The sequence below is a fragment of the Daphnia pulex genome, chromosome 8 (assembly GCF_021134715.1).
Source record: "Daphnia pulex isolate KAP4 chromosome 8, ASM2113471v1".
NCBI classification, from domain to species: Eukaryota; Metazoa; Arthropoda; class Branchiopoda; order Diplostraca; family Daphniidae; genus Daphnia; species Daphnia pulex.
In genome coordinates this window covers 13,419,075-13,445,834 of record NC_060024.1, presented here as the reverse complement: position 1 = coordinate 13,445,834, position 26,760 = coordinate 13,419,075, and the positions used below count along the sequence as shown (strand labels likewise).

The window sequence follows — 26,760 nt, the reverse complement described above, 5'->3', positions numbered from 1 at the left end:
TCCTGTTAATTGACACATCGTTAGGGCTCCGTCATTAAAATCATTTTTTTTTTCAGCATCAACTTCTTATATGGAAGAACATTGGCAACCAAGTCGTATAAAAAGGGACCAGAGTCATTTCAAATTCATCACACTTCCCTTTCCGTTCTTTGCATCAGCAGTCCTTTTCCTCGAAACAAATATGAAGGTATCGGTAAAACCTCATTTCCATTTTTTTATTCACTTGAATTTTTTAACTTGGGATATACATTCAATTGTAATAAATTTGTAGGCATCAGTAGCTTTGATCTTGCTAGTTTGCGTGGTCTATGTTTCCGCTTACGGGACCCATCGACCAACGACTCATCGTCCAACTCATTACCCAACACGTCCAACTTACCGTCCAACTCACCGCCCAACTCACCGCCCAACCCATCGTCCTACCCATCGTCCAACCTATCGCCCAATGAAGAATCTCGGCAACTCCAATGTCAACATCAACGACAACAAAAACAACAATGTTAACATCGCTTCGCTTTTATCCGAACTGTTCGGCCAGGAGGAGGAATTTCCTTGCACTATCGGTGACCTCTGTTACGAGAAAAAGAATTTGATCAAGTCCGGCGCTGCTGCCGTCGACGCTAAAAAGGCCGTGGAACCAACTGAAAAGGTCGCGGAAAAAAGCGTTGCTCCTGCCGCCGTTCCTGCCGCCGCTCCTGTTGTCATTCCTGCCGCTCCTGCTGCCGATGTCAACTTTGATCAGTTCACCAACTTCGCAGATTTCCAAGAACCTATTTTTGCGGATTCTGCTGAATTTGATGGAAGTGACGATGACTTTTTTGCTTAACTTTCTTTTGGAAATGATTGGAATTCTTTTACGGCGTTTGACAACTGACACTAAACACTAAGATTCGGCCCTTCTACAATGAACTGAATTTTCATGTCAATCCTATTTTGTATAGGAACGATTTGTTATTCCAGTTTTACCCAAGAAAAAGAATACACACAACTTATGAAATAACAGCGCTTCACCTTAATAACTTTGCTTTCCGTATATTAGAAATCAAAACAAAAAAACAAATCGCAATCGCTTGCGATGAACAATAAGCGGATTACAATAATATACAATATAGCCGTCACAAAAGAACAGAAAACAAACTTAATATCTCCACTGCTGTTCCACACCTTTTTGTGACCTTATACTGTTGAAGGTTATTACGAAAAAGGATTATACGAGAAGACCTAAATCTATATCAAGGTTGTCAACGAAAAAGGATTTTTAAAAATATAGTGTCCTCGCTTTTATGTACAAGTGCCATCAGTGCCGGAAGGTCAGCACGGCCATCACATTTGATATAAAAAGCGCTAAAATCGAGTTGGGTCATCACAGTCATCAACTTGATCTCAGCATACGCCCACTGCTCCGTCAAGACCTTCTCACTTTGCAACAGTAAGTTTCTATTCACATCTATTTCCCTCATTATTAGATTTAATTGCAAAGTAAATTTTGATTTTTACTTATACAGAAATGTTCACCATCAACTGCCTGGCTGTGGTCTGCCTCTGTTTCCTGCTGTTGTTGGCGGTAGAAATTGAATCTGCACCACATCACCACGCACTGCACGTTGGTTCCGCCAATACCAGCAGGGCATCCAGTATACCCGGCCATCATCATCACATGACCAAACCTAACGATCCAACCGAAGAGTTGGTGATGGAGCAAGAAAATGCGGATCATCCGGAAGCAGAATTATCGGGACTGGTCCATCCATTGACGAAACGTTCGACTGAAACCGTTGAAAAACCCAACACGGTGACCATCGATTGGAAATCGATCAAGGCAACCATATCGGAGATGATTCGCAAGCTTTTCGAATTCGTGTCCACCACTTTAAAGAAATTGAAGGATCGTTTGCTGCACGCTTTCGTTCCCTTCTTCCCTTCCGCCGATAATCAGCACGGCCATCCGGCGGTTGCCACATTCACCTCCGTCGATTGGCGTTCAGCTGCGACGACCCTGTTCAACAGCCTAAACAAATTTCAACATTTACGACTGAATGAAGTTTGGTGATGTGTTTACGTCTGAATAATTTTGTACATGGAATGGTCAAATCGAATGAAATAATAAAAATGTTTTCTATCTAACCACAGTGACTTTTCTTTGATTCGGAAGTGGTTTCACTAGGCTATCATAGAATTCCTAGACAGTTTTGCGCTGCAGGATCGTTTGCGGTCGTCTGAGGTCTCATTTCCCTTCACGATAACAATCCACGGTCCGCCCTTTTCCAGCACTTATAGGTATAAACCATAACAGCAAACATAACTAATAGGTAGTCGTCATTTGCCGACCTGATTACACCGACTCAACAACTGCTGCCGACTTTTTCTGGCCAAAAATGCGTGTCTACTTGCTCGTGTGCGCCATTTTCTGCATCTTGTTAGCTCTACAAGAATGTCAGGCTCAAAAGAAGAAGAGTAAGGAATTTTGTCTCAAACATTATTGTGTTTTATTATTTCTGATTGGTCTTTTCTATACCCTGCCAATAATAGAAAAGTTCAATTTCACGGAGGACAAACTGGTGCCGTGTGGTGGCAGGAACAGCAGACAGGTGGACGTTCGAAGTAGCCGCCAAAAGCGCCGAGCGGCCGAGGTAATCATCGCTACATTCAAACGAGATTCTTTCGGATGCGACGAACAAGGACCCAAGACTTTGATTAAACACAAGGACGTCCGCATCGATTTGCAGGACTCTCGTTGGTTTGAAAAACGGGGCAAGCGTTGGCGCAATCTGCAACTTCAGCTCAATCAACAGAGAGTGCCAGGATTTCCGACGACTGTCGCCACGGTGCTGATGGAATGCGATAAACAATTTCCCATGCGATACGTACGAAATGCTTTTGTTAGAAGTATGACCAAGTGCGTTCATGTTTGGTTGGACTAATCACTGGAAATGTCAAATCTCTGTGGCTATTATTCCTCTCTGCGGTGTGCCATTTGTATCCGTTGCTTCATGTCATGTATATTATTAGACGATGGTTGGTGCTGTTTGAACGTTTGAATAGCGTTCCCTTATGTAGATGGGGTTTCTATATAATAAATACGTTTAAATCAATTTTAACCGATTTAAACAATGTGTAGAATGCTTCAAAACTTGCCTCCTGAGAGGATTGAACTCTCGGCCTTTGGTTTTCTTATTACATTAATGAATGACATACGAGACCAACGCTCTACCACTGAGCTAAGAAGGCGCACTACGTTCCTCTCTAGTATGAAATGTAATTACATTCGATTACATTAGCATTTATGTCATCCAAGCGGCTGAAACTCAAATGACAAATCTGTACTCTATAGTAATCCAAGTGCAATGAAATTCAGAATTCAGCTTATCTTAATTTGGATGTGGTCTATAGACAGTAACAGAGCTTTGGAATTCCCAAACTATTTCACTGCCAAGCAAACCATCAGTCTCGTTTCCCTTGACGATAACAGTCAACTCCATTTCCCACTAAACTACTCCGTTGTTCTCTATTTCCAGTTTGATGCGATTCTTGCTTCGCGCCCAACCGTGATAAGAAACGCAATTTTCACCCAGTCCTCATTTGTAAGTTTATAATATAACCTGTATAGAACCTGTTTTTGGAAGCCATCCGAACACTCCTCATTGAAGCGATAGAGGTTTTTATGAAAGAATGGCAAGATGCGCCAAATTTTGGCTTGAATTGTCTCCCAGATCAGTAGCTGAAGACTCTAAGTTCCGCAAACCAGGAAAATAGTGAAACGCTAAATGGAAAAAAGGGATAAGGAATAAGGGTATAGAAAATATGGTAGATAGAGGTGAAGTTTTTGGGAATTTAGTTTATTTCGAGCAAATTTTGAATCGCGAAGGCTGCGAAACTTTTATGAAGACCCATAATTGAATGCACTTGCGTTGAAATTAATTGAACATTGAAATTTGGAATCCCCATACCTGACAAATATACCCTGTACACCAGACTCATGCTGCAAGTTTCCCAAGGTTTTCCTTATTCGTTTCATGAAAATCGGATGAAAATATTGAATTTGAATTATTTATTCTGGAAATGAATTAAACGGAATTCAAAATTATCTTCTTAAGAGGATTGAGAGGTCTCCTCTCTCGGTCCTTTGATTTTTATTATATCGATATTTTATTCAGCATACGAGCCCATCATCGAGCTAAGAACGTATATTTTTTTATTAGTTAATACTATTTTCATAAGAATGCGCTGGTAATTTAAAGCAAATAAAAGATTACACATTTCATACAATCAAGTAATGCATCAACCGCAGCAACGAAATTCGGGTTTTTCACTTGCCACTTAACCGCATAACCCTGCTCCCTCTTTATTTTCAACCGTGATATACCGAACGCAAATTTGACAGAGTCTTCATTTGTACAACAACGACTGACATTAATTGTTGCTGTCATTTTCCCCTGCTCGCCAAAAATGCGTGTCTACTTGCTCTTGTGTGTCGTTGCCTGCATCTTATTACCCAACGCGGTTGAATGCATTTATTCAAAAGAGAGGGCCCGATTTCAACAGGGTAAAAAATCCAAAAGTTTCCTATAGATCTAGTAGAATTTGATTTTGATATTTTTTCTTTCTTTATTGAATATAAAGGCGACAGACCGATTCCCACATACCGGACAGTGGAGGAAGACGGCAAACGAGCGGTATGTGGCAATAGAGCGGCACAGATCAGCGTTTTAAAGCAATCCAACAAATTAAATGCACTCGGATTGGCGCATGCTTGCCAACCAATGGGTCAGGGCTTCTTACACAGGAGACGAAAAACCGCAATCCAACATCGAATACAACGACGATGCTCGCATCGACCTGCAAGGATGTTTTAGTAGATACGGAAAGCGTTGGGCCAATTTGCAGATCCAGCGGAACGGTCTGCGTCCAAAGGGCGAATCGAGTTCCTTTGCTCATCTGTTTTTGGAAACCGGCAAAGAATTCCCCATCGAGATGATACGAGACGCTTTTAAACAAAGTATGCTGAGATGCGCCAAAGTTTGGCTGGAATTTCCTCCTCAATCGGTACCTGGAGACCTACCCTTAGCGGTCCGCAGACCAATTGGGCCACCACGAAGAACTGGAAAGTAAATCGAAAAGGGATAAAAAGGGTTAAAACCCAAATAAGGTAAAGATGCGTTTTTCAAATTTGGTTTGTTTTTAAGCAAATTTGAGTTGCGAACCCTTTTGTAATTGCATGCAATTTGTTGAAATAAATTTAACATTGATACCCCATACCTGACAAATATACATTATACGCAACAACAGCAGTCTCAGCAGTCCAAAGGTTTTTCTGTTTAATTAAAAAGTGGTAATAGCTAATAATAAGTATTTTAAAGAAATAAGGCAAAGAAAGACACATAGGCGGGGGAGTTGAATTTACATTGTATATTGGATTATTTCGTCAAGCAAATTTGAGTTGTGCTGGACAATTTGCATGTACTACTTTGACGAAATCAGTCTAACAAAGAAATCACAGATTTGACAAATATACGTAGCCTACTTACAGCCGTCCTCCTGTGTTCCTTGGTTTCATCATTTAACATTATTTAACATCATGAATCATTGATTTGTAATTTTGTTGCCAAGTTGCCTTCGGTAAGGTTTGAACTAACGTAATTAGCATACGATATCAATCGTCTGAATTTTTTCTATTACGTGTAAAACAATTGGGTTTAAAAAAAAACGTTTCGTGAAACAAATTTAAAAAAAAACATTTGTTGTTAGTAAATGCGGGAAACAAATGAAAACTGAAAACATTCGGAAAAAATAAGAGAAAGGCAGGGTGAGATAAGAAAGAGAAAAAGGTAAGAAAATGCTGACAAAACGTAGAACGCGGAGGGAGGGTTTGATACGGTATACTTTCTAATGAGTTTTCTATTCTTCCTTTCGTGTTTCTAACGATAGGAAAGGGTCCGGCACTGAATCGCACCCCTTCCGCCGAGATCCAGCGACGGATTTGGAATCGCCCTACGGCTACGGCACGAATTTTTCTCCAGTTTCGTGTGACAATCTAATGTGTGTGAATAATCTGGGTTTCTCCCTTGGGATGCTGACTTGCGTAATTTTGGAATCCTGCTGCTTGATTGGCTTTAATCAAATAACAAACGCTTATCAGCGACACACAGTTCATCTGCCGTGATGTTGACACACTTCTTCTCGTATAATCAGCTGACGTGAGTTGGTCACAAGATAAGGAACTTATTTGATGCAATCGGACTCGATCACCGCAGCTTCATTTTAAAAAGCCAATGACCAGTGGAAATTGAAAAACATTGTGCGACGCAATTAAAAGCATCAGACGGTGATTTGACACAGTGATCCTAATTCATTTAAAGAATACCAAATTAGTTATTAAATTACCATGCATTTTAAATGCCTGTCACTCGTCGTTGCCAGTCTATTGGTGAGTTTCTAATTCATTCCAAATTATATTTTCAAAATTGTACCTATATTAACTTGTCATGTCCAGCTGGTGATGACGTCTGCGATGGCAGTCCAATCTGAAGGAGACCGGGCCGTTTGCCCAGAGGATTTCTCACCCTGCACTTGCGACTCGTCGGCCGGCGGCCAGAATGTCGTTTGCGACCAGGTGTCCATCCAAGAAATCAAATCCTTGTTCAGTCGAACAACAGCGGCCGATCTTGCCTCGTTCAAACTGACCACCTCGACGTCCGAAGTCAGCGGGATCCCGGCCGATTTCCTGGGCAACACGCGGGCCAGCTCCATCTCGATCAACTGTTCGTCCACTTCGTACGAATTGACGATCGACGACGACGCTTTCGCCTCATCGGCAAACTTCACCAAGACGGTGGCCATCAGCGGATGCTATTTCGTTCAACAGCGCAATTTCAACTTCTTGTCCGGTTTCGGCGACATGACGGCCCTCAACATCTTCAATTCCAGGAATTTCACCAGTTTCCAGGGTCTCCCGTCTCAACCCAACTTGTACTACATTTCCATCGTCAATTGCCGTGGGTTTGACTCGCTGGTCAACGAGGGAACAATCACTTTGTCCGGATTGAAGAATCTGTATTTGTACGACAACGAATTGAACGACCGTTCGGCCGCAACAGTTCTGAGTTCCTTGGCTTCGGCTTCGATCGAATCACTGGAGGAGTTGAGGTTGTACAACAACCGACTGAGGCGAATCCCGGCACTGATCCCGTCGTTCAGCAAACTGAATCAGCTGATGATGGAGAACAACAACATTGATTTGATTATTACGCGCTCACTGTCTTTCTACAATGACGTCAGTTATCTCCATTTGGGGAACAATGCTATCCAATCCATCGAGCCGAGCGCCTTCGGGGGTTGGCACAAAATTTCTTCTTGGCCGTTTTGGTTTGATTTTGTTAATTTGACGTCATCATTTTGCAGCTCACAGATTCGGGACGGTTTATCTGCACCAAAATAATTTGACTCGGTTCGAGTCTTACGTGTTCCAAACTATGCTGGAAGGAATGATTCAAGCTGGATACGGAAGTGTGTCCCTTTACGAAAGTGAGTAATATACTTAAATCAATTGATTTTATATAGTTCTTATTTGGTTTGATTGATTAACATCTAGATCCGATTGATTGCGATTGTCATCTGGCTTGGCTCATTCTCCACAAACCGGAACTGCTGGCGGTCGTTGACGGTGGACAGTGCTCCGATTCAGTCATGTTTACTGATCTTAATCCGGATGCTTTCGTTGACTGCCCAGTATTTACGTGTCCGGCAAACATTGACGGCAATTTCCCGAATCCTTTATCTTGTTCTTCCTATTACGTGTGCAGCAACGGGAATAATGTCCTCGTCGTAAGTTTCTTAAAATTAATAATTTAACTTCAATTTAACAAATGAAATAATTTTCTTTCACAGGAGTGTCCGGGTGGTCTCGTGTTTAATCCCGCTTACCAGTTGTGTGATTGGGCTTACAACGTGCCAACATGTAACGCTTGATCAAAACCCAAAACTTGCTTTATTAAAAAATACTGACATCCTTTTGCCGTGATTAATCAATAGTTGATCAATTAAGAAATACTGTAGTTGAAATGAATATTCAGAATTATTATTGCCAATATTTTTCCTTATCAATATTATTACACAAGGTAAAATTCTGAAACGAATAATTTCAACAGCTGATCACTTTTTACGTTGGCGTGGTTAACATTAATGCGACAGATGTCGATTTATCTACCTGTCAGATGAAGAAAATAACTTAAGAAATAATTGTGCCGATAAGAGCGGTATAAATATGTATGAGGTTGCGTGTTCCAGCATCATTGGCGAGAAACACTGTTAATAGGTCGGTTGCGAGTTTTGTGAGATCACTCAGCGCACTTCAGTACTGACCATTTTAACCGTTTTTATTCGACAATGAATTCCGACATTAATTGGCTAACGTTGGTAAGTATAAGTGAAACTAAATTATTTCCTAACAAAGAACTAATCTAAACTTAAAATAAAAGGTGGTGGGGGTCATCCTCATCGCTCGAATGGATTTGGTTGCCACAGGTCCCGTTTGCTCAGACGATTATTGGCCTTGCACTTGTAAAGTAGTTAACACGTCAGCTGGTGTCAATCGACTACAGATACATTGCGATCAAATCAGATACGTTGGAATCGTCAAAGCAGTGTTTGAGCGCACCCCTTCAGCTGACGTGCATTCCTTTTACATGACCATACCTGAAACATCCGGTTCAATGCTAGAATATTTATTCCAACGGTCAATTGTTCGAAATATCTATCTGACTTGTCAGACAGATAGCACAATTTTTAAAATTAATACGTACTCTTTTACTAGTTTAAAAAATTATCTCGAAAGTTTCCATATTGACAATTGCGATTTGCGCGATTTGAGCGAATCGGAGTGGAATACGTTTTCGAATTTTCATTTTTTGAAGAGTTTAACTTTTTCAAGAACAAAAAAATTTAACAAAGACAATCTTAAATATTTTCCCAGGCAATGGAGTTTGACAACGTTAAACATTACTCATTCATATAATTTCGAGACCCTCTTCTCTCATTATGCTGTTCATGAAAAATTTCCCCGTTTAGTTAATCTAGTAATGAACTACTGTCCAAATGTTACTACCAGCGCGGAATATTTAGAAATGTCGCTATATTTGCTAAGAATTGGTTTTGAAATTGTCGAAATGAATGGCAACCAATTTAGTGACGTAGATGCTGAAAACATTTTAAAACAATTCTCCTATCGCTCAGAAGAAACTTTGCGGTCATTTTCGTTGAGGGAAAACCGTCTGACGCAATTGCCAAACATCGACAAGTTTCCCGCACTTGCCCATTTGAGACTGGACAACAACAATTTTACAAACGAGAACTTTTCCCTTGCTCAATTGAACGGAAGCAGACTTCAAACGCTAACCCTGTCCTCTTGCAATTTGAAGAACATCAAACCCCACGCACTTGAAGGTTTGTATTCGAAATGAATTAAATTAAAAAGTACATCGCTTAACAAAAATCTATTTTCCCCCTATCAGTCGATGGCGATCATTTCCAACTCAAATTACTTGATCTTGATAACAATAACTTAACCAAGTTCAAATATTCCGTCTTCAAAAATATTTTGCGGAAAATGGCCGACCGTTGGGAGGATCCCGGAGTTATTCACGTCCATCGCAGTAATAATAACCAGATTATATACTACCTTATTACTAAGCCAACAAGAGTTTCTTTCATCTGCAATCATTTTAACTGATTATAACTTGTTTGTGCCTGTTTAGACGCGTTCGATTGCGACTGTCACTTGGCCTGGCTGATAGTGGATAACCGACACTTGCTGAGGCACGTCAGGGGAGCGAGATGCTCCGACGGACTTGCCTTCACCAAACTTTGGCCGAGCCAATTCGCCGCTTGTAACGGAACTTCCGGTCAATTGAAGCCTCGCTCTAAACATCCTTAATCATTTGATAATAATGACCCGCCACACCAGTTATTATATTAAACCCAGCAACATTATAGTATACCATGTGTCTGTATCCTTATTCTAATCAAACTGCACGCATACCCAATAACACCCTGATGGATGGATAACCGTGTGCAAACAAAATAAAGTTGTATTTTATACTGCACGAACCGCAGCGTCGACACGACATTTCCTTTCTATGACTTATTTTCCCGAGACTTTTCCCCGTGGATTATATTGTTTGCCCATCCAGTGCACACCCATCGTTTACCGTCGTGCACGTCAGAGATAAATTCTAAAAGGCAGAGATATTGATGCCCAATAGGTTGCAATCGAGCCTTCTAGACTCGTGGCGTCTATATGTAATACAGTAAAATGTCCAACGTGCGACACGAGTTACAAAAAAAGCCCATGTCGTTTCAATACCAACGCCAATCAAGTCCCAGCCATTCGCCATGATGGTCCACATATTTCTCAGCTCCATTTTAATTTCGGTATGGACATCGCACTTTAATTAAACTCTCATTTTACCGCGATATTAATTTCCAGTTCATTTTCAGTTGGCTTTTGCATTGACGAACGCCTCCGTCGAATGGAGTCTCGTCCGTCCGGCCATCGTTGACGACAAAGCCGTTTTGCCGTGCCCGGAAGATTATTCGCCGTGTTACTGCGGCGATTATCCCTCGTTCGGGCTGTACGTCGTCTGCGAACTGGTCACCATCGAGGCCATCGTGTCCGTGTTCAACCGCACCACCGACAGCGACATTTTCTGGCTCCAGCTCAGACCGCTGCCCGACCTGGAGAAAAGAGGAGTCACGCTTCCGGCCGATCTGCTGAGTGGCAAACGGGCCAGAGCCATCGACCTCTACTGCCCCAGTGTCGTCACTGGGAATTTGTACAGTCTAACCATCGATCCGGACGCTCTGACATCTTCCGAGGACCTGATTGAATATTTTTACATCCTCGGATGCGATTTGAGCCAGCAAGCGGATTTCAGCTTCCTAACTGGATTCAACAAGTTGATGAACTTGTACATGTACGGGTCGACCAACATCCATGCGTTTCAAAACCTTCCCGTCTTGCCCAGCATGGGAACGTTGAGCATCAATCAGTGCACAGGGCTGGACTCGATCGAATTTCCAGCTCAATCACTTCCCAAACTCCAGCAGGTCTACATGACGGACAATCAGATCGACGACCAAACGGCCGGAAGGATATTGACGTCGATTGTTTCGTCCAGTTCAGTCGACACGGTCGTTGTCCTTTCCCTAGCCTACAACCTCCTAACCCAAATTCCCGCCCAGATTCTCTCGTTCACCAAGTTGAACGATTTGAGTTTATCTGGCAATGTCATCCCGTTTGTTTCCTCCACCTCCCTGGCCCTGCCAGCGACTAGGATGGAGAGATTAGCCATGGCAAACGTTTCATTAAACGTCATCGAGCCAGGAGCCTTGAGAGGTTTTATTTTGGCCGAGTTATAACTGTTTGATTGTCATGTTTAACTTTGATTATCTTTTGTCACAGCAAATATTGTCCTGGCCGACCTGACGAGGAACAATCTGACGCAATTCGAATCGGCCGTCTTTCAAACTATGCTACAAGGGATGATAACATTGAATGGCAGTCTGTCTATCGATTCGAGTGCGTGTTTGCTGTTATCAGAGATTATAGAGTCTTTACACGTTCATTAACTTGATTTCCTTATTTTTTGTGGCGGAGTAGATCCTTTTGAATGCGACTGCAGTTTGGCTTGGCTGATCCGAGACAACCGGAACTTGTTGCCCGTCGTCCACGGAGCCCAGTGTTCCAACTCGACCCGTTTCGAGCAGCTGGATCCTGGCGGATTTAGCGAATGCGTCGTCCCACTGCTGCATTAAGTTCTGTCGACAGCAGCCCGAAAATGTATTAAAAAGGACTAAACCAAATGCAAACTCGATTCAGTTTCCTTGTTTGTGTGATTATACCAGCGATCTTGTTTTTAACTTGATGTACCTGATCGTCGATACGATGATGACTTAATGGACAAAAATATAAACTTTTGCGTATTAAAAAGCGGTTGCAACAAAGTCCAACACAGTCAATCTTGGTGTTACGAAAATAGACATATAGTAGACACAAAAGATGCCTTCTTTTGTCAAGGAGAATAGGGCTTGTTTAAACAAATGATTTACGAACTAACATGACAGCTGGGATTGGCGCCAGTGTCATAGGCGGCGCGGCGCCAATGTTGATTGCTTATGTTATCGGGGTAATATATTACGTAACAGGCGAAGCCAAAGGTGGATATTCCTCGCTCATCTACGCCTCTATAGCTATAATGTTCGTTATTCTCTGCGGACAATGTGCATTATTATTCAGTTGGCCGGAAATACAGTAGCTATCTCCTAACTGTATTTAATTGACACTTGATCTTTTTATCAGAACGGCCAAAATTACTAAAGCATGACACTACTCAAATTTTGATATTTCGTGAGTTATCAGTCCAAAGAAACAAACTAATGCAGCATAGTGAAGCAGGATGCAAAACTGTTTCCTGCTAAAAAATGAAGACCACTATTAGATATACCTGAGATGAACTGCTACATACAAAAATAATGTCGATTCGTTCATTAACTGATATCCACAGCGCGGATGAGAAAACCGCTTTTATCGTTTTGAGAGATCGATGTTTAATTTCTATCGATATCTTAATTAGGCTAATCAGAAAATAAAGTGTCGTCTGCTCTCATTTGGTTCATCCCTTTGTGGATTTTGTGGCTGCACGAAAATTAGCACAAAACAAATAAAACTACAGAAATGTGGTCGTCGTGTCGACTGTGGTGTCACGCGGCTCTCCACTCCATGCTGTTTGGCAGGTAAATAAAAATAAGAAAAGGAAGCTCTATAATAGAAGAGTTGAACCTGTTCCAAATTGTGAAAGATGTTAGTTCCTGACTAAAGCATTTATCATGTAAGCCCCCTGTTGATGCACATTTGGCAGATTGAATTTGCACTGTATAACCTTTTCCTTTGTGCAGATTTGAGGCCTGAGCCAGCTGCCAGCCATCATAATAACATGGTAATGCAATATGCAAGTTTTACTCGTGCTGGTATTGACCTGTCATCAGCAACAATCTCACTATCATCGCTTGGGTAATTATGTGTGTTACTATGATGCATGACTTTCATGAAAACCTTTGATTCTCCTGTTTATTAAAAATTTGGGGTTACCCACTGTCTCATTTTCAACTTGTCCTTTTTACTTGTTGATTTTTGTATCTGTGAATATTTTTCGTAACCCATTTTTGATTTTTGATTTAGATAAACAGCATCCCTTTCGATTGAAGAAGCTACCGATGTCGGTCGAGTTGGTCGAGCTACGTATCACTTCTTACTCTCCTTTCTTGAAATGTCCTCGTGTACACCCATGTGAGTGTGGGTGTATTCACGAGGACCCCCTTTTTTCCTATCTCGCCTAGTGGATTCAACTTATTTCTACGGATGGAGCACTCGTGGATTCCAGGCCGTATTTCCCAGGCTTTAAAGGTAGGACATTTTAATTATTATTTTTTTTTTTTTTACTATTTAGTGCCGTTGATTGTAAATCGTTACATAGTACGGAGTACGATTATTCCTGAGCTATAGGCGGTTGACTGGAACTGTTTCTCTTGGCGTTTTTGTTCACTCAGTAATAAGGGCTTATTAAATAACCAATGGAAGTAGGAAACTTTAAATTGAAAAATTGAAAATTAAAAAATGACAAAGGTCTTTGTTATATTTTAGTTTTCTTATTTTATGCAGTCTACTGCAGATCAGACCCGGTGTAACTTCAAACACTTCAAGCCCTCGTAATAACAGTAGTTTCCACTTTTGAGACCATACAACATCCTGTTTTAATTTGAAGTCATCACTGTGCACATTTTGATATAATTCAAATAAGGGATAACAAGGAGCAGAATATTGCTGAAAATGGTGTATTTTGTCAAATCCGGGGGGTTCAGGATTCTAGTACGATACTGATTCTACAAAGTGCCGTGCTACTTTGGGTCTTCAGGTACCACTTTGGGGGCAACCTCAAGCCAAACTTTAACAAATTTCTCCATAGTTTCATTTAATGCCTTTCGAATCAAGTCGATGGGGAATGTTTTATCGGTTTGTACACAGACGTTACCATAAATAATAGGAGGAGAATGATAAGGAGGTTTGAATTTATACTTTTGGATCTGCAAATGGGCCCATCGTTTTCCGTATATATGTAACAAATCTCGAAATTCGATGCGAGATGCATCTTTGTCAACTAAGGTATAAAGATATTCATTTTCCGTAAAGGAAGTCTGTGTCAATAATGCAACAGCCTCAGTTCCCTCTTTTCTCAGTCCGTTGTCAATAAGGGGTCCTCTTACGTCAGTTTGGTCATAAAAGCCACATAGCTTAAACGGATCATCACCGACATCCCCCTTGGTCCGGTAGGTGAAAACGTAAACTTCGGAAAAACACCCGACATTCAATTACACCAATCACATTTGAAATGGAAATCATTACGTACTACCTTGACCTTCCTCTTTATCTACACTCGAGTCTGTGTCAACGGCAAAATCTCCATCTCCTTTCTCGGCCGGAATTTCAAGGGCTGATTTTGCTAAGAAAGTATTTGTAATCTCTCCTATTTCTGCTGTTGGAAGGCGTTGATTATTAGCACGAGTATAGACCACGCAAACTAACAGGAAGATAGTAGATGACGTCTACAGGGTAATTGGAGGGAAAAATTCATTTTGTTTCAAAAGGGAAAGTTCCCGGTTATTTAAATTACAAAGATGAAAATTGCTTATTATTAATTACCGAAAACTTCATGTTGAGCTCGTGGGGAAAGCGACTGGCTGCGACAAATGCTGCGACAAAAGGACAGAGACGTGTCCCTGTGACATCTTTTTATAGCAAGCAACATTCTGTTGGTACAGTCAACTCGGAATCACTCTTTAAACGTTGTCAAAGGCAATGTTTGAAGGTGGACATTCTTCGCTCAACGCCCCTATAGACTAAAAATACCTCGAAAACTACCCCCAATGCGCACAATGTCATCCAATGGGCGTTATTCAGCAGTTTATCTGGAAATAGTACCGGTAGTCATTCTCCTATCTTTATTTAATTGACACTTGATCTTTGCGTCAAAAATTAATAAAGCATATAGCTGTAGGCGAATTCTGATATTTCGTGACTCAACAGGCCACAGAAACCGCCAAAAACGATCGTCTGCGGATTGCTCAGTTATCGACGATAATTTTTGTCTCAATCAACGAGTTCAACGCTCCAATAAACAAAGTGGGCAGCTGTCAGAGCAAAACAAGTCTGTCGATTCCACGTATGACAAATGGCAGATGTAATAAGCCTCTGTGCTCTCAGTATTTGCGCTCTCCCGCTATTTAAGTGTTTTGGCTTTCACTTGTGTCGCGCAGACGATCGAGGAGAGATTGACACTATTGTAATCATTGCGAGGATTATTACTTCGTCTTTATCAGAACAGTCATTATAATAACGTTCCCACCTTTCCGAACATATGGTTTTCATTTGAAGCCATTGTATTTTTGTAGATCCGGTGTGACGTAATATGAATTACCAACCAGGTCAACGCTCCAGTGACAGTTGTTCGAATAAACACGCCAGGGCTGAATGCTGTATATCCCGATGTTAGATGTAACATTCAGTTGAATATGCAGCTGTGCGCATCTCTCAGCTCTCTCAGCTTTCTCTCATTTTATTTTTATTTTTTAGCGTTCACTTACATTGCAGAAACGACCAAGGAAGGATCGTGACTAGTGTGATCTTAGTCTAGGATAGATCAGCTGAATCCTGCATTCATTTTAACATGCCAACCCAGAGTAGCGCGGCCAAGACGAGTTTGAAGGTTTGCGTCAAGTTAATGGCTGTTTTCGTGACCTTCCCCGCGGTTTTATCGGCCGGGATTATATCCAAGGGAGCAATCTTCTTTATGACATCGCAGATTGGAAGAGAGATCACGCAACTCTCTTCAGGAGGTCAGATTCAGTTACACTTAAATTAAAGAAACCCGATTATTTTTAAATGTTCTATTCATTTTAGATTCCCAACAACATCTGAAGGTCATCGCTTGCTGGTTGTGGGCTCTTTTCTTCAGTTTTGCAGTCCCCGAGTTATTAGTTTTCATTCACTCGTTACGTATTTGTTTCTCTCGCTGGAAATTGTGGAAGCGCCCCCGGTTCGTCCATTTCGTGATTGCCTTTGGACTGGAATCGGGACAAACCGTTGGCATGGCCTTGCTTGTCGGTTCCGTCCTGCCGTATCTCTCGGTATGATTTAACCTAAAAGTTGCAACACATCGTATTGTTATGTACTGACTCCAATGTTCGTCAAAACAGGTGACTCACGGAGTTTTAATCACCAACTGCGTTTACCTGGCGCCAGCCATTCTAAATTTGCTAAATCGGGAACCAGACAAACCGATAATGCGACTGCTGGATGTACTTTCTTTTGTTGCGCAACTCAGTGGCTGTTTGCACTGGATCTTCATTCGGCATAGCCTCAACAAAAGCCAAATGATCAACTGGACCTTACCCGTGTCTCTGATTCTCATCTCTCTCGGATGGTGGGAGAATCACGTCAATGGAGACTCTCCTATTAGTCAGTCTCAATCAACTTAGCCTACAGAGTTACACATTATTGTTAAATGAAAAAAAAATGTTATTTTCTCCCCGCTAGGTTTTATCAGATATTTCGGCCGAATCAAAGAAGAAATGAAAGAGACCAGACCATTCGCTTACGTAATTATTAATGCTTGGAAAATAGTTCTATTTTTCGCCACGATTTTTACCGCAGCTGAATTGGCGCTCGTTGCGCAAGAGGCTCATGACGGTGTTTTCGATTCGTTCTGGATTGTTATCAGAGGTGGTTTCAACCAGTTCTGGTACAGTTTCATGTCCGTCGAATGGAATTCCCCGTTTTACATTTTTATCATCCAAGCCACTTCCTCTTTCTTATTTTATTGGTTCGGCAATTTTGCATGTCAGATCGGTGTGAAGGTATAAGAATTTTCCAGTCACACTTAATTCCTAGAATCTCCTCTATTCTAAAATCCTGTTGAATATTCCACAGAGCACCTGCTTCGCCTTACCAGTGGTTTTGATGACCCCTGTTATCATGACGATCGCATCACACTTTGAAATCGCCAAAACATTTGACGGCCATTTCCAGGCTTAAATAAAAATCAGCAATCATTTGTATATCTGCTAGCGCTCTCTTTCTTCTGGTTTCTCTCACAGACGTGGATAACCCTTCACATCTGGTCTCCCGCAGAAATTTCCAACGAATTGGTTAGCGACACAAAGTGGTACAATTCTCTACTTATTGATCAGTCAATGAGTTTCAGCCCAACTCATTGCAATCACGACAAGGTTAGTGAGTCAACCAAATGTTCCATGATGACGAGAGTTTTCGCCGTTGCAACCATGTGGCACGAAACGAGCGACGAAATGCTAATCATACTCAAGTCCATTTTCCGCATGGATAAGGACCAATCCCGTCGGCGTTTTGCCCTTTATTGCAACAATAAGGTAGGATGATTCCAGTTGTTTGTTATCGCTCTCGACTCACGTGAATATTTCCGTCTCATCAGGTTATCGATCCTCATTGCTATCACTACGAGACCCACATCTTTTTCGACGACGCTTTCGAATCGCACTCGAAAGATGGCACAACCTCGAGAGTCGTCAACCGTTTTGTCAATCAATTGATTGAACTGATGGACAAAATGAATTGTAAACGGACAAGTACATGCGACCGTAAGCCACTGGTCATTTCCGTAACTCCTTACGGCGGCCGCTTAGAATGGACTTTACCGGGAAATACGAAAATGACAGTCCATTTGAAAGACAAGTGCAAAATTCGAGTTAAGAAGCGGTGGAGTCAGGTGATGTACATTGACTACCTGATCCGCTACAAAATAGGAAATCACTCCGACTTGGAAAATACCTTTTTACTAACACTTGACGGTGACATGGACTTCCGGCCGAAAGCTGTTCACATCCTGGTGGATGTGATGAATTCTCAACGAGATGTGGGCATCGCTTGCAATCGCTCCCATCCAACTGGATCAGTAGGTAAACCATCTTTTGATTAACTGACAATCACGGTGGTTTTGTACAAGTTTTGAGCTTTAATAGGACCAATGGTTTGGTATCAAATGTACGAATACGCCGTTGGATTTTGGTTGCTAAAACCCAGCGAATACGTATTGGGTAATATCCTTTGCGCAGCCGGTTGCTTCTCTCTTATCCGAGCAACTGTCCTACTGGATGGCGATGTCATGTCCAAATTTGCTGAACGTTCAGAGAAAGCCCACCATTTTATTCAACGTGATCAAGGTCTAATTCTTATTATTCAAAATTAATTCAAAATTAGTATAATTCTGGTAATTTGAAAATGTGTGTAGGTGAAGATCGATGGCTGTGCACTTTGCTCATCAAACGAGGATGCCGACTCGCCTACTCCGCATCCAGCTACGCCTACACTCGTTGCCCGGAGACATTTGACGAATTTTACAATCAACGACGTCGTTGGACACTTTCCATCATTTCAAACACGCTCGACTTGCTCTGGAATTGTAGACAAATCGTCAAACTCCATCCGAATATTTCGTGGATTTACATGATTTTTCAGGTATTCCATCTTCTTGTCTTTTGAATATTCAAAATTATAATAGCACGATGATGTATTTGTAGGCCCTGTCACTAGCCATGGGTCTCTTGTGTCCAGGATCAATTTTCCTTGTGCTGGTGAACACTTCGGCAACTACTTTTTTCATAGATAAATGGATTAGTTTCATAGTCCATTCGGCTCTTATTTTTGGTTTCATCATCATCTGCTTCGTTGCTCCATCTCGCATTCAGGTAATTTTAATAACTTGGCATTTTTCCTTGTCGTTTATTTAATGGGCCTAATTTAGTTGTTTTTTTTTTTTTTTTTTAGCTCGGAGTGGCCAAATGCCTTTCCGCCTTTTATGGTTTAATCGTTGCTGCTGTGCTTATTGATTCGGTGATTTCATTGGCCGGGTTTAATCTTCATGGAAACAAGATGTCATTTTCTTTAAACAATGCCTTCTTTTTGTTCCTGACGAGTTGTGTCTTTCTGGCCGGATGCCTTCATCCGCGCGAAATTCATTGCCTCTTGGCCAGCCCCATTTATCTCCTCCTGACTCCTTCGATGAGTATGTTACTTGTCTTGTACTCTGTAATCAACATGAACGTTGTCTCTTGGGGGACACGGGATTCCTCTGTAACAATTGGCGTTCAATCTCCTAACAAGGTCCATAGTTCTTTTTCTCTGATTCGATAAAAGTACATGTAATAATCATTACGTCATTACAGGATACGAAATTAGATAGTCAGCAGTCTATCAAAGGACTGACAAACTTCCAGAAAGTTTTCGGCCCTGCCATGGACAAAACAAAAAGCGATGAAAAGGCCTCCAGTGATTACACGGCCTCGATTAATTGGAGTTTGGAGGCAGAGTCTCATTTGCCGGAACAAAGGAACGTGAAAGAATTGCCGGGGGAGGAGTGTAGCTTTTGGAAAGAGTTGATACAAAGTAAACTATTCCCCTTTGTGGAAAACCGGAAAGAGGAAAAGGTTAATTATCTTTAGTACGAGATATGAACTGCTGTTTATTCTGTTAATTTTTGTATAACAGGATCGAATCTCAGCTGACTTGGATCGACTACGCAACTTTTCATTCACCATCTTTTTCCTGCTGAATTCGCTTTTCGTCGCAACGATTTTCGGGTTCCAAATGAAAAGTGAAGAACCAAAGTCGAGCGAGGCGGACACTGTCAGCCAAGCCAACGAGGTGAATTTTAAAACTATTAAGTTTTAGTCCCGATTTAATTTTCATTTTGCACCAAACAGTTAACGTCGTCAATACTTGTCTGGCTGTCGGAAGCAAATCCGGCCCAATTGACTGTGATGTCCTTTGCCGGCTCGATGCTCTTCGTTCAGTTTGCGGCTCTTTTATCTTTCCGATTGGATAACCTGATTCGCATGTTATCGTCCACATCTCTAAACATATTCCGTTTCAAGACGGAAAGCCACGAAAAGTCTAACGCGGCAACACTCTCCAATCAAGTAGTTTTACTCAGCTACGGGACGACCAAAGAGGATTCAACTAGAAATCAACGAGGTGATCTCTGCCAAATGAATCCCAATTCATGGATCTAAGTATACAGGATTTTAAATTTATGCATGGTATGGTAATTAAGTATATACTAGGTTTATTGGTGATTTAATTAAACGTAGGAAAATTTATAAACTAAAAAAAAATTGTTAGCAAAAGAAATGAAGGAAACTTAGCAGTAATCCCTGGAAAATTAGTATCAAGTGCAAGAAAAGGTTATTACTATCGGGCTCAGACGCACTATTGTTGGGAACGGTCGAATAAGTCGTTGAAGGGGTTGTTTGCCTTGTTGTGGTTGTTGTTAGCGGATCGTATTGGTCCGGCAGCCAAGGATATTCGGCGGGACAAGGAAGGCAAGTTCCCATGAATCTGGCACCTCCTGGAACAGATTTAGTGTAGTAGCAAACTTGGGGTTTCGGGCAAGGCGCTGGTGAGGCCTTGAGGCAATTAAAAACATCTTTGTCCTTTAATTGTTTCAACGTCTTTGGGTTTTTCATCCATTCTATTCCCTGGGATTTTTAATCGTTAAATTATTTAATCCTGAGCTGTATTTATTGGGGGTACTTGCTTTGCTTATTGGAACGATGTAAACGTAGTCGAGGGTCGCCAAATAGTCGAGAAACTGCAAGAATCCTTCGAGGATGGGCTCGTTGTTGAGAAACCAGTACATGTGCTGATGGATACCGAAAGGGGCTCGATTCTTGTTGAAGCGGTTGAAGTTGAACACGAAATAATGAAAAATCTCATCGGCTGTCAGATTGGAGGCTTCCGGTTTATCTGGCCTGTCTATGTATGGCCTACCATATGAAAAGGAGTGGTTTAAATTTAATTAGGAATTTGTTTCAAAGTGTTTGTTTACGGGAAGCAAGTGTCGGCCGTTTTGCACTGGAAACCATTGTCGCTACTGCGGAATTCGATCATGGGGATACTCCAAAATCCTGGATGACTTTCATTGCCGCAAGGAGGAATTTGGCATTCCTGTCACATAACAAAACATCTCCTAACATTGAGTAAAGGGAAAATTTGTGTAAATTAATTCCTACTTACGTAATCCATTGTAAAGGGCCAAACAGGCGGATCCATGAATTGCATGGTAGTGAACGATGAGTCATAACTCATTCCTAGCATACGCAATGCAGTGAGAGTTGCATCGCCACCCGTCTGAAGGAAAGGTGATCGAAAACCCTAAATTCCAAACAAGTTCCAGGCGTAAGTTAAATCGACAATATTGGTAATCGAAAATTGTTGGCATACCTGGATCGTGTCGAAAGGAATGTTTCCGTAGGAGTGAAGTAGATGTCGCTGATAACCAACTTCTCTCAGCCAAAAGTCAGCAGAAGTATTTTTCCAGTAATCGTTATCCATTTTGTGCCTGCGAATAAAATCGAAGCCCCAGTTGTGTCGTGATAGGGAACCTCATACAGAATCAACAGGAATAGTAATATATGAAATACGTGACAGTGTGAGAGGCGATTTCATTGCCTTTGTTGAAAAGTTCGTTCACTAGTCGATAGTTGGTCCCTTCGTGAGTGACAAATAGGGTCATCCCGATGTCACAACCTGTTCACACCAAGTGTCGCGATCAGAATTGGGTATTGACTGACATATTGACTGTTTCAATTATACCGTTGGGATTTGTTCTATTGTGCAATATTCGTTGGTACGTTGGATACATGACGTCGGCAACGGCATCGTCGAACGTGAGAAACACCATTTGCGGAATCTCTTCCGGATTCAAGCCGTTGGGAGCAGCTGTCTTCATGCACAGGCAGTCAGGTAACAGGCATTTCTGACTGAAATATGACATAATAATGTTCAGATATTAAAAATTCATATTCTATATTTCATGTGTAAAACGATAAGATATTTCATAAATACCGGTCACAAGCAGTCGAAGAATTTATAGTTTCAGCAGTCAATATTTGAATTTCCCACAATATTGTTATGAAAATAAAGGGCTTGATAAAGAGATAAACCATTTTTAGTTATGTGTGTTACTTAACTTGCAATAGAGCAAGTCGTTGTGTCTACTCGACAGTTGTCTAGGCTATTACTTGACAACAACAGCAATTCTGGGAAAGGGCTGCACCACCTTTTTGTGGGAGCTTTTCAATACCGAAACAGATGCCAACGGAAATTGATAGACACGCTGACGTAGAAATACTAGAAAAACCTGGATAGGTTTCTCAATACAGCTGTCTGTCTGTGTATAACCCAAGTCTAAACTATGCACATGTTGCTCATGACGCATCAGCCACATCCTAACAATTGTCAAGTAATTCTTTGAAATAGAATAAAAATTGGTTAGGTTAAACTAATACCAGGAGATGACTAGTAGCATAACAATTTATTTTTCTGTTTTCTAGCAAATTTATTGAGCCCAAACTCTCATAATAATGGGTGCAACTATTACAATTTTTTCAGTGTACGGTAATTCATCAGTTTGGAGAATTCGGAGAGACGGGCCGGCAGGTGTCTTTCCTTGTGACTTGCTGAATCCACGGAAGGTGATATTTTACGCTGGCGTAAATTCCGGGTATTCCATCCTGTCCACATCCAATCCCCCACGACACGATGCCAATTTGATCAAACCGAACGCGCGAACCGGTCGAGTTCACGGAGGCCATCAAAGGCCCGCCACTATCACCCTGGAATGAAAGTACGAATTTGATCCCTTTTTTTATCAACATTGTAAATCTCTTTGGAAAAGAGTCGACCTGTGTACTGGATGAACTTACCGCACAGGCGTCTGACGTTGATCCTCCCGCACAGATCGATTGATCGGTTATAAATCTTCCTATTTCCTTCAGAGCTCGCCGACATTGATTTAGTTTAACTAGGGCCACTTTTGTCGATAAAAGCAGTTGAGGGTAGAATTTAGTGCCTGTCGTCGTCAAAGAAAATGTCTGTCTAGTTGCGCTATTGTTCGAGAAATCTTTTGTTTTACACGTACCATAGACTTCGGTGGTTCCCCATCCGGCCACGACTGCATCCGTCAATTCTGAATCCTTTTGCGCGAGACACACCGTGTGAACTTGATCGGTGAATCGCACAGGTTTTGCCAATTCCAAGATTGCTAAATCGTGTTGCTGTCATTAAGAATTTTTAAAATTTGATTATCTGTAATTCAATTCTTTTGGGGTATTTTACCATGGTAGTGATGTCGAAATCGTCATGAATGAACGCTTGAGACACGGGAATGACTTGTTCGTATCCAGTTGGATTGAATTTATTGACGTCCAGGTAGTGGTATCCCACAAACGCTGTAATTGAAACAACTTTCCTAAAGGCGCCAAAATTCAAAACATTTTCCTATTTCAAACTTGTCATTTCAAAATGTAATAAAAACTGTGTAGCGTACCGATGATAAATGCAATGCGCAGCTGTTAGCAAGTATTGTTTTTTGATTAAAGTTGCGCCACAAGTTACTTTTGATTGTTTAAAAAAATCGGCGGTAACAACCAAAAGCTCAACCATCCATGGGAATTGGTTTGGTTTAGTCGATGCTCCTCCCATAATCCGTGTGCCACTTGCGCCGCTTGGGTCGTACGGTAAACCGCACCGCTCTTGTATATGCAAATAAAAATATGTATACAATTCCATCGTTAGAAATGATTGTGTCAAATGTTTGTTTTTACCATCGCAGATGGGCTGTCGTTCGTTTTGGTAAACGGCCGGCAACTGGGCGTATTCGAAGAATCGCACCGCTTCCGACGGTAAAGTCAAATTTTCCGCAATACTACTCCAGTTGAATCTCGTTTCGACCTCCAGCGATTGCGGTCGGATGACTTTCACTCTTGATTGGCAATTCACGATCGATAAAACTGAGACCAAAGTGAATAAGAAACTAAGAGTGACGATTGGGAAACCCATTTTGAATTACGGCTCGAATGAAACTGCAGGCCAGGCGACACGAGCGTCATAGTTTTTTCGTTGTTTGGGCAGTTGTTCGGGACCACATGTGCAGTAGGTCAATGTATAGGAAGCGGTTTCTTTCAACTTACTCCACCTGTTTTAGTTTTCCAACACTTTAGAAAATTATTTGGGGACATTTTGTGTATTCCTATATAGACCTGCTCTTATTTGAACGCAATCAACACAAATGGAACTAAAAAGAACTTTTGGAACTTTTTAACATTGTTTTCAATGCCTGTACAAAACAATATTTGATTTAAAAAAAATACCCTCTGCCAAGCCGCTTAGTCACACACACACACACACACATCCCTTTCATTCGTACGTGTGACTTTGTATGGCTTGGTGCAACACTGCTTGGCGTTTATACTGAATTGAATGCGGCAGCAGCAGCCGCATGTTTGGAAACATTTTGTCAAAACGAAAACCGACACCGGGTCTTATTCATCAAGCAGATGTGCGGATTCTAGGAAATTCCCACGATTTGATGTATTTGATGACGAATGTTGCACCGTATGCACACACACAGAGTGTGTGTAAAGTTTGTATAAAGAAAAGAATTGTTAAACAGATTAAATCCTTTTGAAAATGATGTGTATTTAATCAAGACTCGTGTAAATCATATGAGAATTTGAATGCGAGGATTTTTTGGATCGACATTTCAGTGTCGGCGGATGAATGAGTGCAAATCCACCGGGACTTGACCGTCCTCGAACGGGATTCGGTTTTTGCGCACGACTTGGGCGGCCAGACATGTCAGCGGTAAAACATTGTTGTTCAGCAGGGATCGAAGTTTGACATCGGGTAATCCTTGAAGGCAGAGCTGCCTGTGTTTAGCTTTCAATATCCCCAAAGCTCTTCTTCCGGATCGGTTGGGCTGGTCGATATGGGCTCCAAAATCCAGCAGCTTTTGAACGGCGTCCGTGATTGTGGGCGACCAGACTTGGTAGTTAATCATGGCCAGCAAGTGAAGCGGAGTATTCCCTTTGGCACTGACGGAATTGGCATCCGCTCCCAGATCGAGCAGCAACTGGATTAGATCAAGGGAAATCGGAGCCCGGCGACAAGCCACGTGAAGAATGTCGCCCTGGTCGAAGTAATTGAACTTGTGATTCGTGCCAATGAAATGGTAAAGAGCTTTCTTGAATCGGTGGCCGTCCTCTTGGCTCAACTTGGGCAGCATCTCGGTTAAATTCAGGACAATATCGTACAAGCAAGTGTCCAGCCGGCCCTTGGCAGCTGGCGCTAATTCCCTCCGCATCTCTTGACGATTAACAACGACAGCAAAGTCAAAGGCCGCCATTAGATTATCGAAAGTAAAGTCTTCCAGACCCTGTTGGCTGAGCGGTGGCATTTTGTTTAACCTCTTGAAGCTGTCGTTCATGATGTCCAGTGCTCCGATGATCGAAAAGTTGATATCCCAACAGTCACTCGGCTGTTGTCGGAATGGCTCCAGCATGAGCATCAAAATGTTGACGACCCGGCTGTACTGGCCGGCATCGTAGAACTCGTAAGCGTACGTGTAGAGTCTGTACAGAGTGAAGGAATGGGGCTCCGGAATCAATTGACCCATAATACGCTGGATAGCCCAAATAGCTTGAGTAAAGAGCTGGATGTTGTTGTTGGCGTTGTCGAGTTGCTCCAGTTCTTGCGGAGTTGTTATTTCAAAAGAGAAGCCCATGGCCTTGCGAGAAATGTCGGACGTTTGCGGAAGAATTTTGGGTATTGGCGGCTCGACGCTCGAAGGATGACGTAGATTCATAGCTTCTCTCCAGTACTGCAGTCCACGCCGTCGGGTTGTTTGATTGTTGTTTCTGGGATGTACGAGATCGTGATGAATGTAAGCGGCCCCCAATAGCTCCAAGACATTAATCTTCTCCTGGCTCGGCTGCAAACTCGCGAGGATCTCATTGATTCCGGCTCTTTCGTCGACCAAGTTGAGATGCTGGTACTCGAGCATGTATTTGAAGATGTAAAAATCGGCGCAAATGATGGCCATAAACAATGGCGGGACGTCCAGGTATTCAACGCCGTTCCAGGTAAAGTTACCAATCCGACAGCTGTCGACTTTCAAATCATCCATCAGGTATTGGACGAGAGCAAGGTCCCTGCGTCGGATGGCCACTACGAGAGCCGTTTCTCCGCGTTCATTGTGCGATTCGACCAGCCAGGCTTTGACTTCCGGTTCCACATTGCCGAGCGTGAGTTGCAAGGCAGACAAACATCCGTTTTCCAATGTTTCGAAAAAGACTGCGCGATGCTGAGCAAACGGATCTACTGGTATTGGCTCTTCCGGTGTTGGAGGCAGCTCGAGTGCTGGCGTCGACGAGTGAAACCTCTTGTTTGGAAATGATTCCGGCTCCAGCGATGGTGTTGACAATGATGGAAGATCATCTGCCTGGGAGTTTGGCCAAACTCTACGCCAAATACGCCTCCACCCAGTGGCGAAACGAATCAACATACGTCGCCAAATCGGTCGAATGACACGTCCAACAGTGTCGTAAAAAGCTTCCAACATTTTTATTAGCTTCAAGTAAGTTGTTAAATATCCAAAGATATCGTTATGCAATTCTAATGTCATTCGTGATCCTATTTATGTGCTGCAAATGCATTTCTCACGTTGGCATCGGCGAATTTCCATCATTCATCGATTAGTTACATAATGAAGCTTAGTCTAATTAAAATAATTCCTTTTGAGACGTCTTCGCATGATTTTATCGCATTATTGTCAAAAGGAA

General features: G+C 41.9%; 11 protein-coding genes and 1 non-coding gene across 13 annotated transcripts; 7 read left to right on the top strand and 5 right to left on the bottom strand.

Moving 5' to 3' along the window:
• Positions 1 to 129: 129 nt before the first annotated feature.
• LOC124200965 (hemoglobin and hemoglobin-haptoglobin-binding protein A-like) lies at positions 130 to 1,000 on the top strand. The gene is made up of 2 exons (XM_046597378.1): positions 130 to 187; positions 272 to 1,000. The coding sequence occupies exons 1-2, from the start codon at positions 182 to 184 to the stop codon at positions 824 to 826; spliced, it is 561 nt and encodes a 186-aa protein (XP_046453334.1). The 5' UTR covers positions 130 to 181; the 3' UTR covers positions 827 to 1,000.
• A 345-nt stretch (positions 1,001 to 1,345) lies between these two features.
• LOC124200963 lies at positions 1,346 to 2,124 on the top strand. Its single transcript, XM_046597376.1, has 2 exons — positions 1,346 to 1,429; positions 1,506 to 2,124. Exon 2 carries the CDS (start codon positions 1,508 to 1,510, stop codon positions 2,048 to 2,050), a length of 543 nt encoding a protein of 180 aa, XP_046453332.1. The 5' UTR covers positions 1,346 to 1,429; positions 1,506 to 1,507; the 3' UTR covers positions 2,051 to 2,124.
• Positions 2,125 to 2,295: 171 nt separating this feature from the next.
• On the top strand, positions 2,296 to 3,087 carry LOC124200964. Its single transcript, XM_046597377.1, has 2 exons — positions 2,296 to 2,454; positions 2,530 to 3,087. Exons 1-2 carry the CDS (start codon positions 2,376 to 2,378, stop codon positions 2,919 to 2,921), a joined length of 471 nt encoding a protein of 156 aa, XP_046453333.1. The 5' UTR covers positions 2,296 to 2,375; the 3' UTR covers positions 2,922 to 3,087.
• A 45-nt stretch (positions 3,088 to 3,132) lies between these two features.
• On the bottom strand, positions 3,133 to 3,228 carry Trnat-cgu. The gene is made up of 2 exons: positions 3,193 to 3,228; positions 3,133 to 3,168 (listed from the first exon to the last, which is right to left on the bottom strand). It is a non-coding gene; the product is annotated as a tRNA-Thr (tRNA).
• A 2,994-nt stretch (positions 3,229 to 6,222) lies between these two features.
• LOC124200960 (oplophorus-luciferin 2-monooxygenase non-catalytic subunit-like) lies at positions 6,223 to 8,132 on the top strand. Its single transcript, XM_046597372.1, has 5 exons — positions 6,223 to 6,424; positions 6,491 to 7,331; positions 7,399 to 7,521; positions 7,589 to 7,821; positions 7,885 to 8,132. The coding sequence occupies exons 1-5, from the start codon at positions 6,383 to 6,385 to the stop codon at positions 7,963 to 7,965; spliced, it is 1,320 nt and encodes a 439-aa protein (XP_046453328.1). The 5' UTR covers positions 6,223 to 6,382; the 3' UTR covers positions 7,966 to 8,132.
• A 137-nt stretch (positions 8,133 to 8,269) lies between these two features.
• LOC124200961 lies at positions 8,270 to 10,329 on the top strand. Its single transcript, XM_046597373.1, has 4 exons — positions 8,270 to 8,412; positions 8,475 to 9,438; positions 9,507 to 9,647; positions 9,750 to 10,329. The coding sequence occupies exons 1-4, from the start codon at positions 8,383 to 8,385 to the stop codon at positions 9,926 to 9,928; spliced, it is 1,314 nt and encodes a 437-aa protein (XP_046453329.1). The 5' UTR covers positions 8,270 to 8,382; the 3' UTR covers positions 9,929 to 10,329.
• Positions 10,330 to 10,348: 19 nt separating this feature from the next.
• On the top strand, positions 10,349 to 11,983 carry LOC124200962 (oplophorus-luciferin 2-monooxygenase non-catalytic subunit-like). Its single transcript, XM_046597374.1, has 4 exons — positions 10,349 to 10,425; positions 10,492 to 11,389; positions 11,456 to 11,572; positions 11,654 to 11,983. Exons 1-4 carry the CDS (start codon positions 10,387 to 10,389, stop codon positions 11,806 to 11,808), a joined length of 1,209 nt encoding a protein of 402 aa, XP_046453330.1. The 5' UTR covers positions 10,349 to 10,386; the 3' UTR covers positions 11,809 to 11,983.
• A 1,887-nt stretch (positions 11,984 to 13,870) lies between these two features.
• LOC124200958 lies at positions 13,871 to 14,836 on the bottom strand. Of its 2 annotated transcripts, none has more exons than XM_046597370.1 (3): positions 14,750 to 14,836; positions 14,460 to 14,652; positions 13,871 to 14,393 (listed from the first exon to the last, which is right to left on the bottom strand). In XM_046597370.1, the coding sequence occupies exons 1-3, from the start codon at positions 14,759 to 14,761 to the stop codon at positions 13,948 to 13,950; spliced, it is 651 nt and encodes a 216-aa protein (XP_046453326.1). In that variant the 5' UTR covers positions 14,762 to 14,836; the 3' UTR covers positions 13,871 to 13,947. The 2 variants fall into 2 exon arrangements, with proteins under 2 accessions (XP_046453326.1, XP_046453325.1); XM_046597369.1 differs by having other exon boundaries at positions 13,878 to 14,393; positions 14,457 to 14,652.
• A 505-nt stretch (positions 14,837 to 15,341) lies between these two features.
• Positions 15,342 to 20,172, top strand: LOC124200959 (chitin synthase chs-2-like). The gene is given in 14 exon segments (XM_046597371.1): positions 15,342 to 15,942; positions 16,007 to 16,233; positions 16,303 to 16,564; positions 16,643 to 16,962; positions 17,036 to 17,138; positions 17,141 to 17,493; positions 17,556 to 18,039; positions 18,103 to 18,303; positions 18,372 to 18,598; positions 18,661 to 18,828; positions 18,908 to 19,243; positions 19,306 to 19,566; positions 19,628 to 19,783; positions 19,843 to 20,172. Coding segments are annotated over 14 exon segments (3,576 nt in total). The 5' UTR covers positions 15,342 to 15,773; the 3' UTR covers positions 20,152 to 20,172.
• An 84-nt stretch (positions 20,173 to 20,256) lies between these two features.
• Positions 20,257 to 22,103, bottom strand: LOC124200956 (chitin deacetylase 7-like). Its single transcript, XM_046597366.1, has 8 exons — positions 21,986 to 22,103; positions 21,734 to 21,900; positions 21,562 to 21,667; positions 21,362 to 21,479; positions 21,155 to 21,292; positions 20,967 to 21,085; positions 20,676 to 20,904; positions 20,257 to 20,616 (listed from the first exon to the last, which is right to left on the bottom strand). Exons 1-8 carry the CDS (start codon positions 22,084 to 22,086, stop codon positions 20,257 to 20,259), a joined length of 1,338 nt encoding a protein of 445 aa, XP_046453322.1. The 5' UTR covers positions 22,087 to 22,103.
• Positions 22,104 to 22,439: 336 nt separating this feature from the next.
• Positions 22,440 to 24,021, bottom strand: LOC124200957 (trypsin-1-like). Its single transcript, XM_046597368.1, has 6 exons — positions 23,746 to 24,021; positions 23,469 to 23,673; positions 23,258 to 23,390; positions 23,061 to 23,196; positions 22,846 to 22,991; positions 22,440 to 22,755 (listed from the first exon to the last, which is right to left on the bottom strand). Exons 1-6 carry the CDS (start codon positions 23,978 to 23,980, stop codon positions 22,546 to 22,548), a joined length of 1,065 nt encoding a protein of 354 aa, XP_046453324.1. The 5' UTR covers positions 23,981 to 24,021; the 3' UTR covers positions 22,440 to 22,545.
• A 587-nt stretch (positions 24,022 to 24,608) lies between these two features.
• Positions 24,609 to 26,546, bottom strand: LOC124200955 (protein fem-1 homolog C-like). Its single transcript, XM_046597365.1, has one exon. The coding sequence runs from the start codon at positions 26,538 to 26,540 to the stop codon at positions 24,684 to 24,686; it is 1,857 nt and encodes a 618-aa protein (XP_046453321.1). The 5' UTR covers positions 26,541 to 26,546; the 3' UTR covers positions 24,609 to 24,683.
• Between the last annotated feature and the right edge of the window lie 214 nt (positions 26,547 to 26,760).

Coding starts and splice junctions, on each gene's coding strand:
- LOC124200963 (XM_046597376.1), top strand. CDS start 1,508: ATGTTCACCATCAACTGCCTGGCTGTGGTCTGCCTCTGTTTCCTGCTG.
- LOC124200964 (XM_046597377.1), top strand. CDS start 2,376: ATGCGTGTCTACTTGCTCGTGTGCGCCATTTTCTGCATCTTGTTAGCT. Junction 2,455..2,529: donor TCAGGCTCAAAAGAAGAAGA/GTAAGGAATTTT, acceptor TGCCAATAATAG/AAAAGTTCAATTTCACGGAG.
- LOC124200960 (XM_046597372.1), top strand. CDS start 6,383: ATGCATTTTAAATGCCTGTCACTCGTCGTTGCCAGTCTATTG. Junction 7,522..7,588: donor AAGTGTGTCCCTTTACGAAA/GTGAGTAATATA, acceptor ATTAACATCTAG/ATCCGATTGATTGCGATTGT. Junction 7,822..7,884: donor ACGGGAATAATGTCCTCGTC/GTAAGTTTCTTA, acceptor TTTCTTTCACAG/GAGTGTCCGGGTGGTCTCGT.
- LOC124200961 (XM_046597373.1), top strand. CDS start 8,383: ATGAATTCCGACATTAATTGGCTAACGTTG. Junction 9,439..9,506: donor CAAACCCCACGCACTTGAAG/GTTTGTATTCGA, acceptor TCCCCCTATCAG/TCGATGGCGATCATTTCCAA. Junction 9,648..9,749: donor AGTTATTCACGTCCATCGCA/GTAATAATAACC, acceptor GTGCCTGTTTAG/ACGCGTTCGATTGCGACTGT.
- LOC124200962 (XM_046597374.1), top strand. CDS start 10,387: ATGATGGTCCACATATTTCTCAGCTCCATTTTAATTTCG. Junction 11,390..11,455: donor CGAGCCAGGAGCCTTGAGAG/GTTTTATTTTGG, acceptor CTTTTGTCACAG/CAAATATTGTCCTGGCCGAC. Junction 11,573..11,653: donor CAGTCTGTCTATCGATTCGA/GTGCGTGTTTGC, acceptor GTGGCGGAGTAG/ATCCTTTTGAATGCGACTGC.
- LOC124200958 (XM_046597369.1), bottom strand. Junction 14,394..14,456: donor TAAAGAGGAAGGTCAAGGTA/GTACGTAATGAT, acceptor GTTTTTCCGAAG/TTTACGTTTTCACCTACCGG.
- LOC124200956 (XM_046597366.1), bottom strand. CDS start 22,086: ATGGTTTATCTCTTTATCAAGCCCTTTATTTTCATAACAATATTGTGG. Junction 21,901..21,985: donor TCTTCGACTGCTTGTGACCG/GTATTTATGAAA, acceptor GTCATATTTCAG/TCAGAAATGCCTGTTACCTG. Junction 21,480..21,561: donor ATCGCCTCTCACACTGTCAC/GTATTTCATATA, acceptor TTTTATTCGCAG/GCACAAAATGGATAACGATT.
- LOC124200957 (XM_046597368.1), bottom strand. CDS start 23,980: ATGGGTTTCCCAATCGTCACTCTTAGTTTCTTATTCACTTTGGTCTCA. Junction 23,674..23,745: donor ACGACAGCCCATCTGCGATG/GTAAAAACAAAC, acceptor TGCATATACAAG/AGCGGTGCGGTTTACCGTAC. Junction 23,197..23,257: donor ATTTCGACATCACTACCATG/GTAAAATACCCC, acceptor TCTTAATGACAG/CAACACGATTTAGCAATCTT.
- LOC124200955 (XM_046597365.1), bottom strand. CDS start 26,540: ATGTTGGAAGCTTTTTACGACACTGTTGGACGTGTCATTCGACCGATT.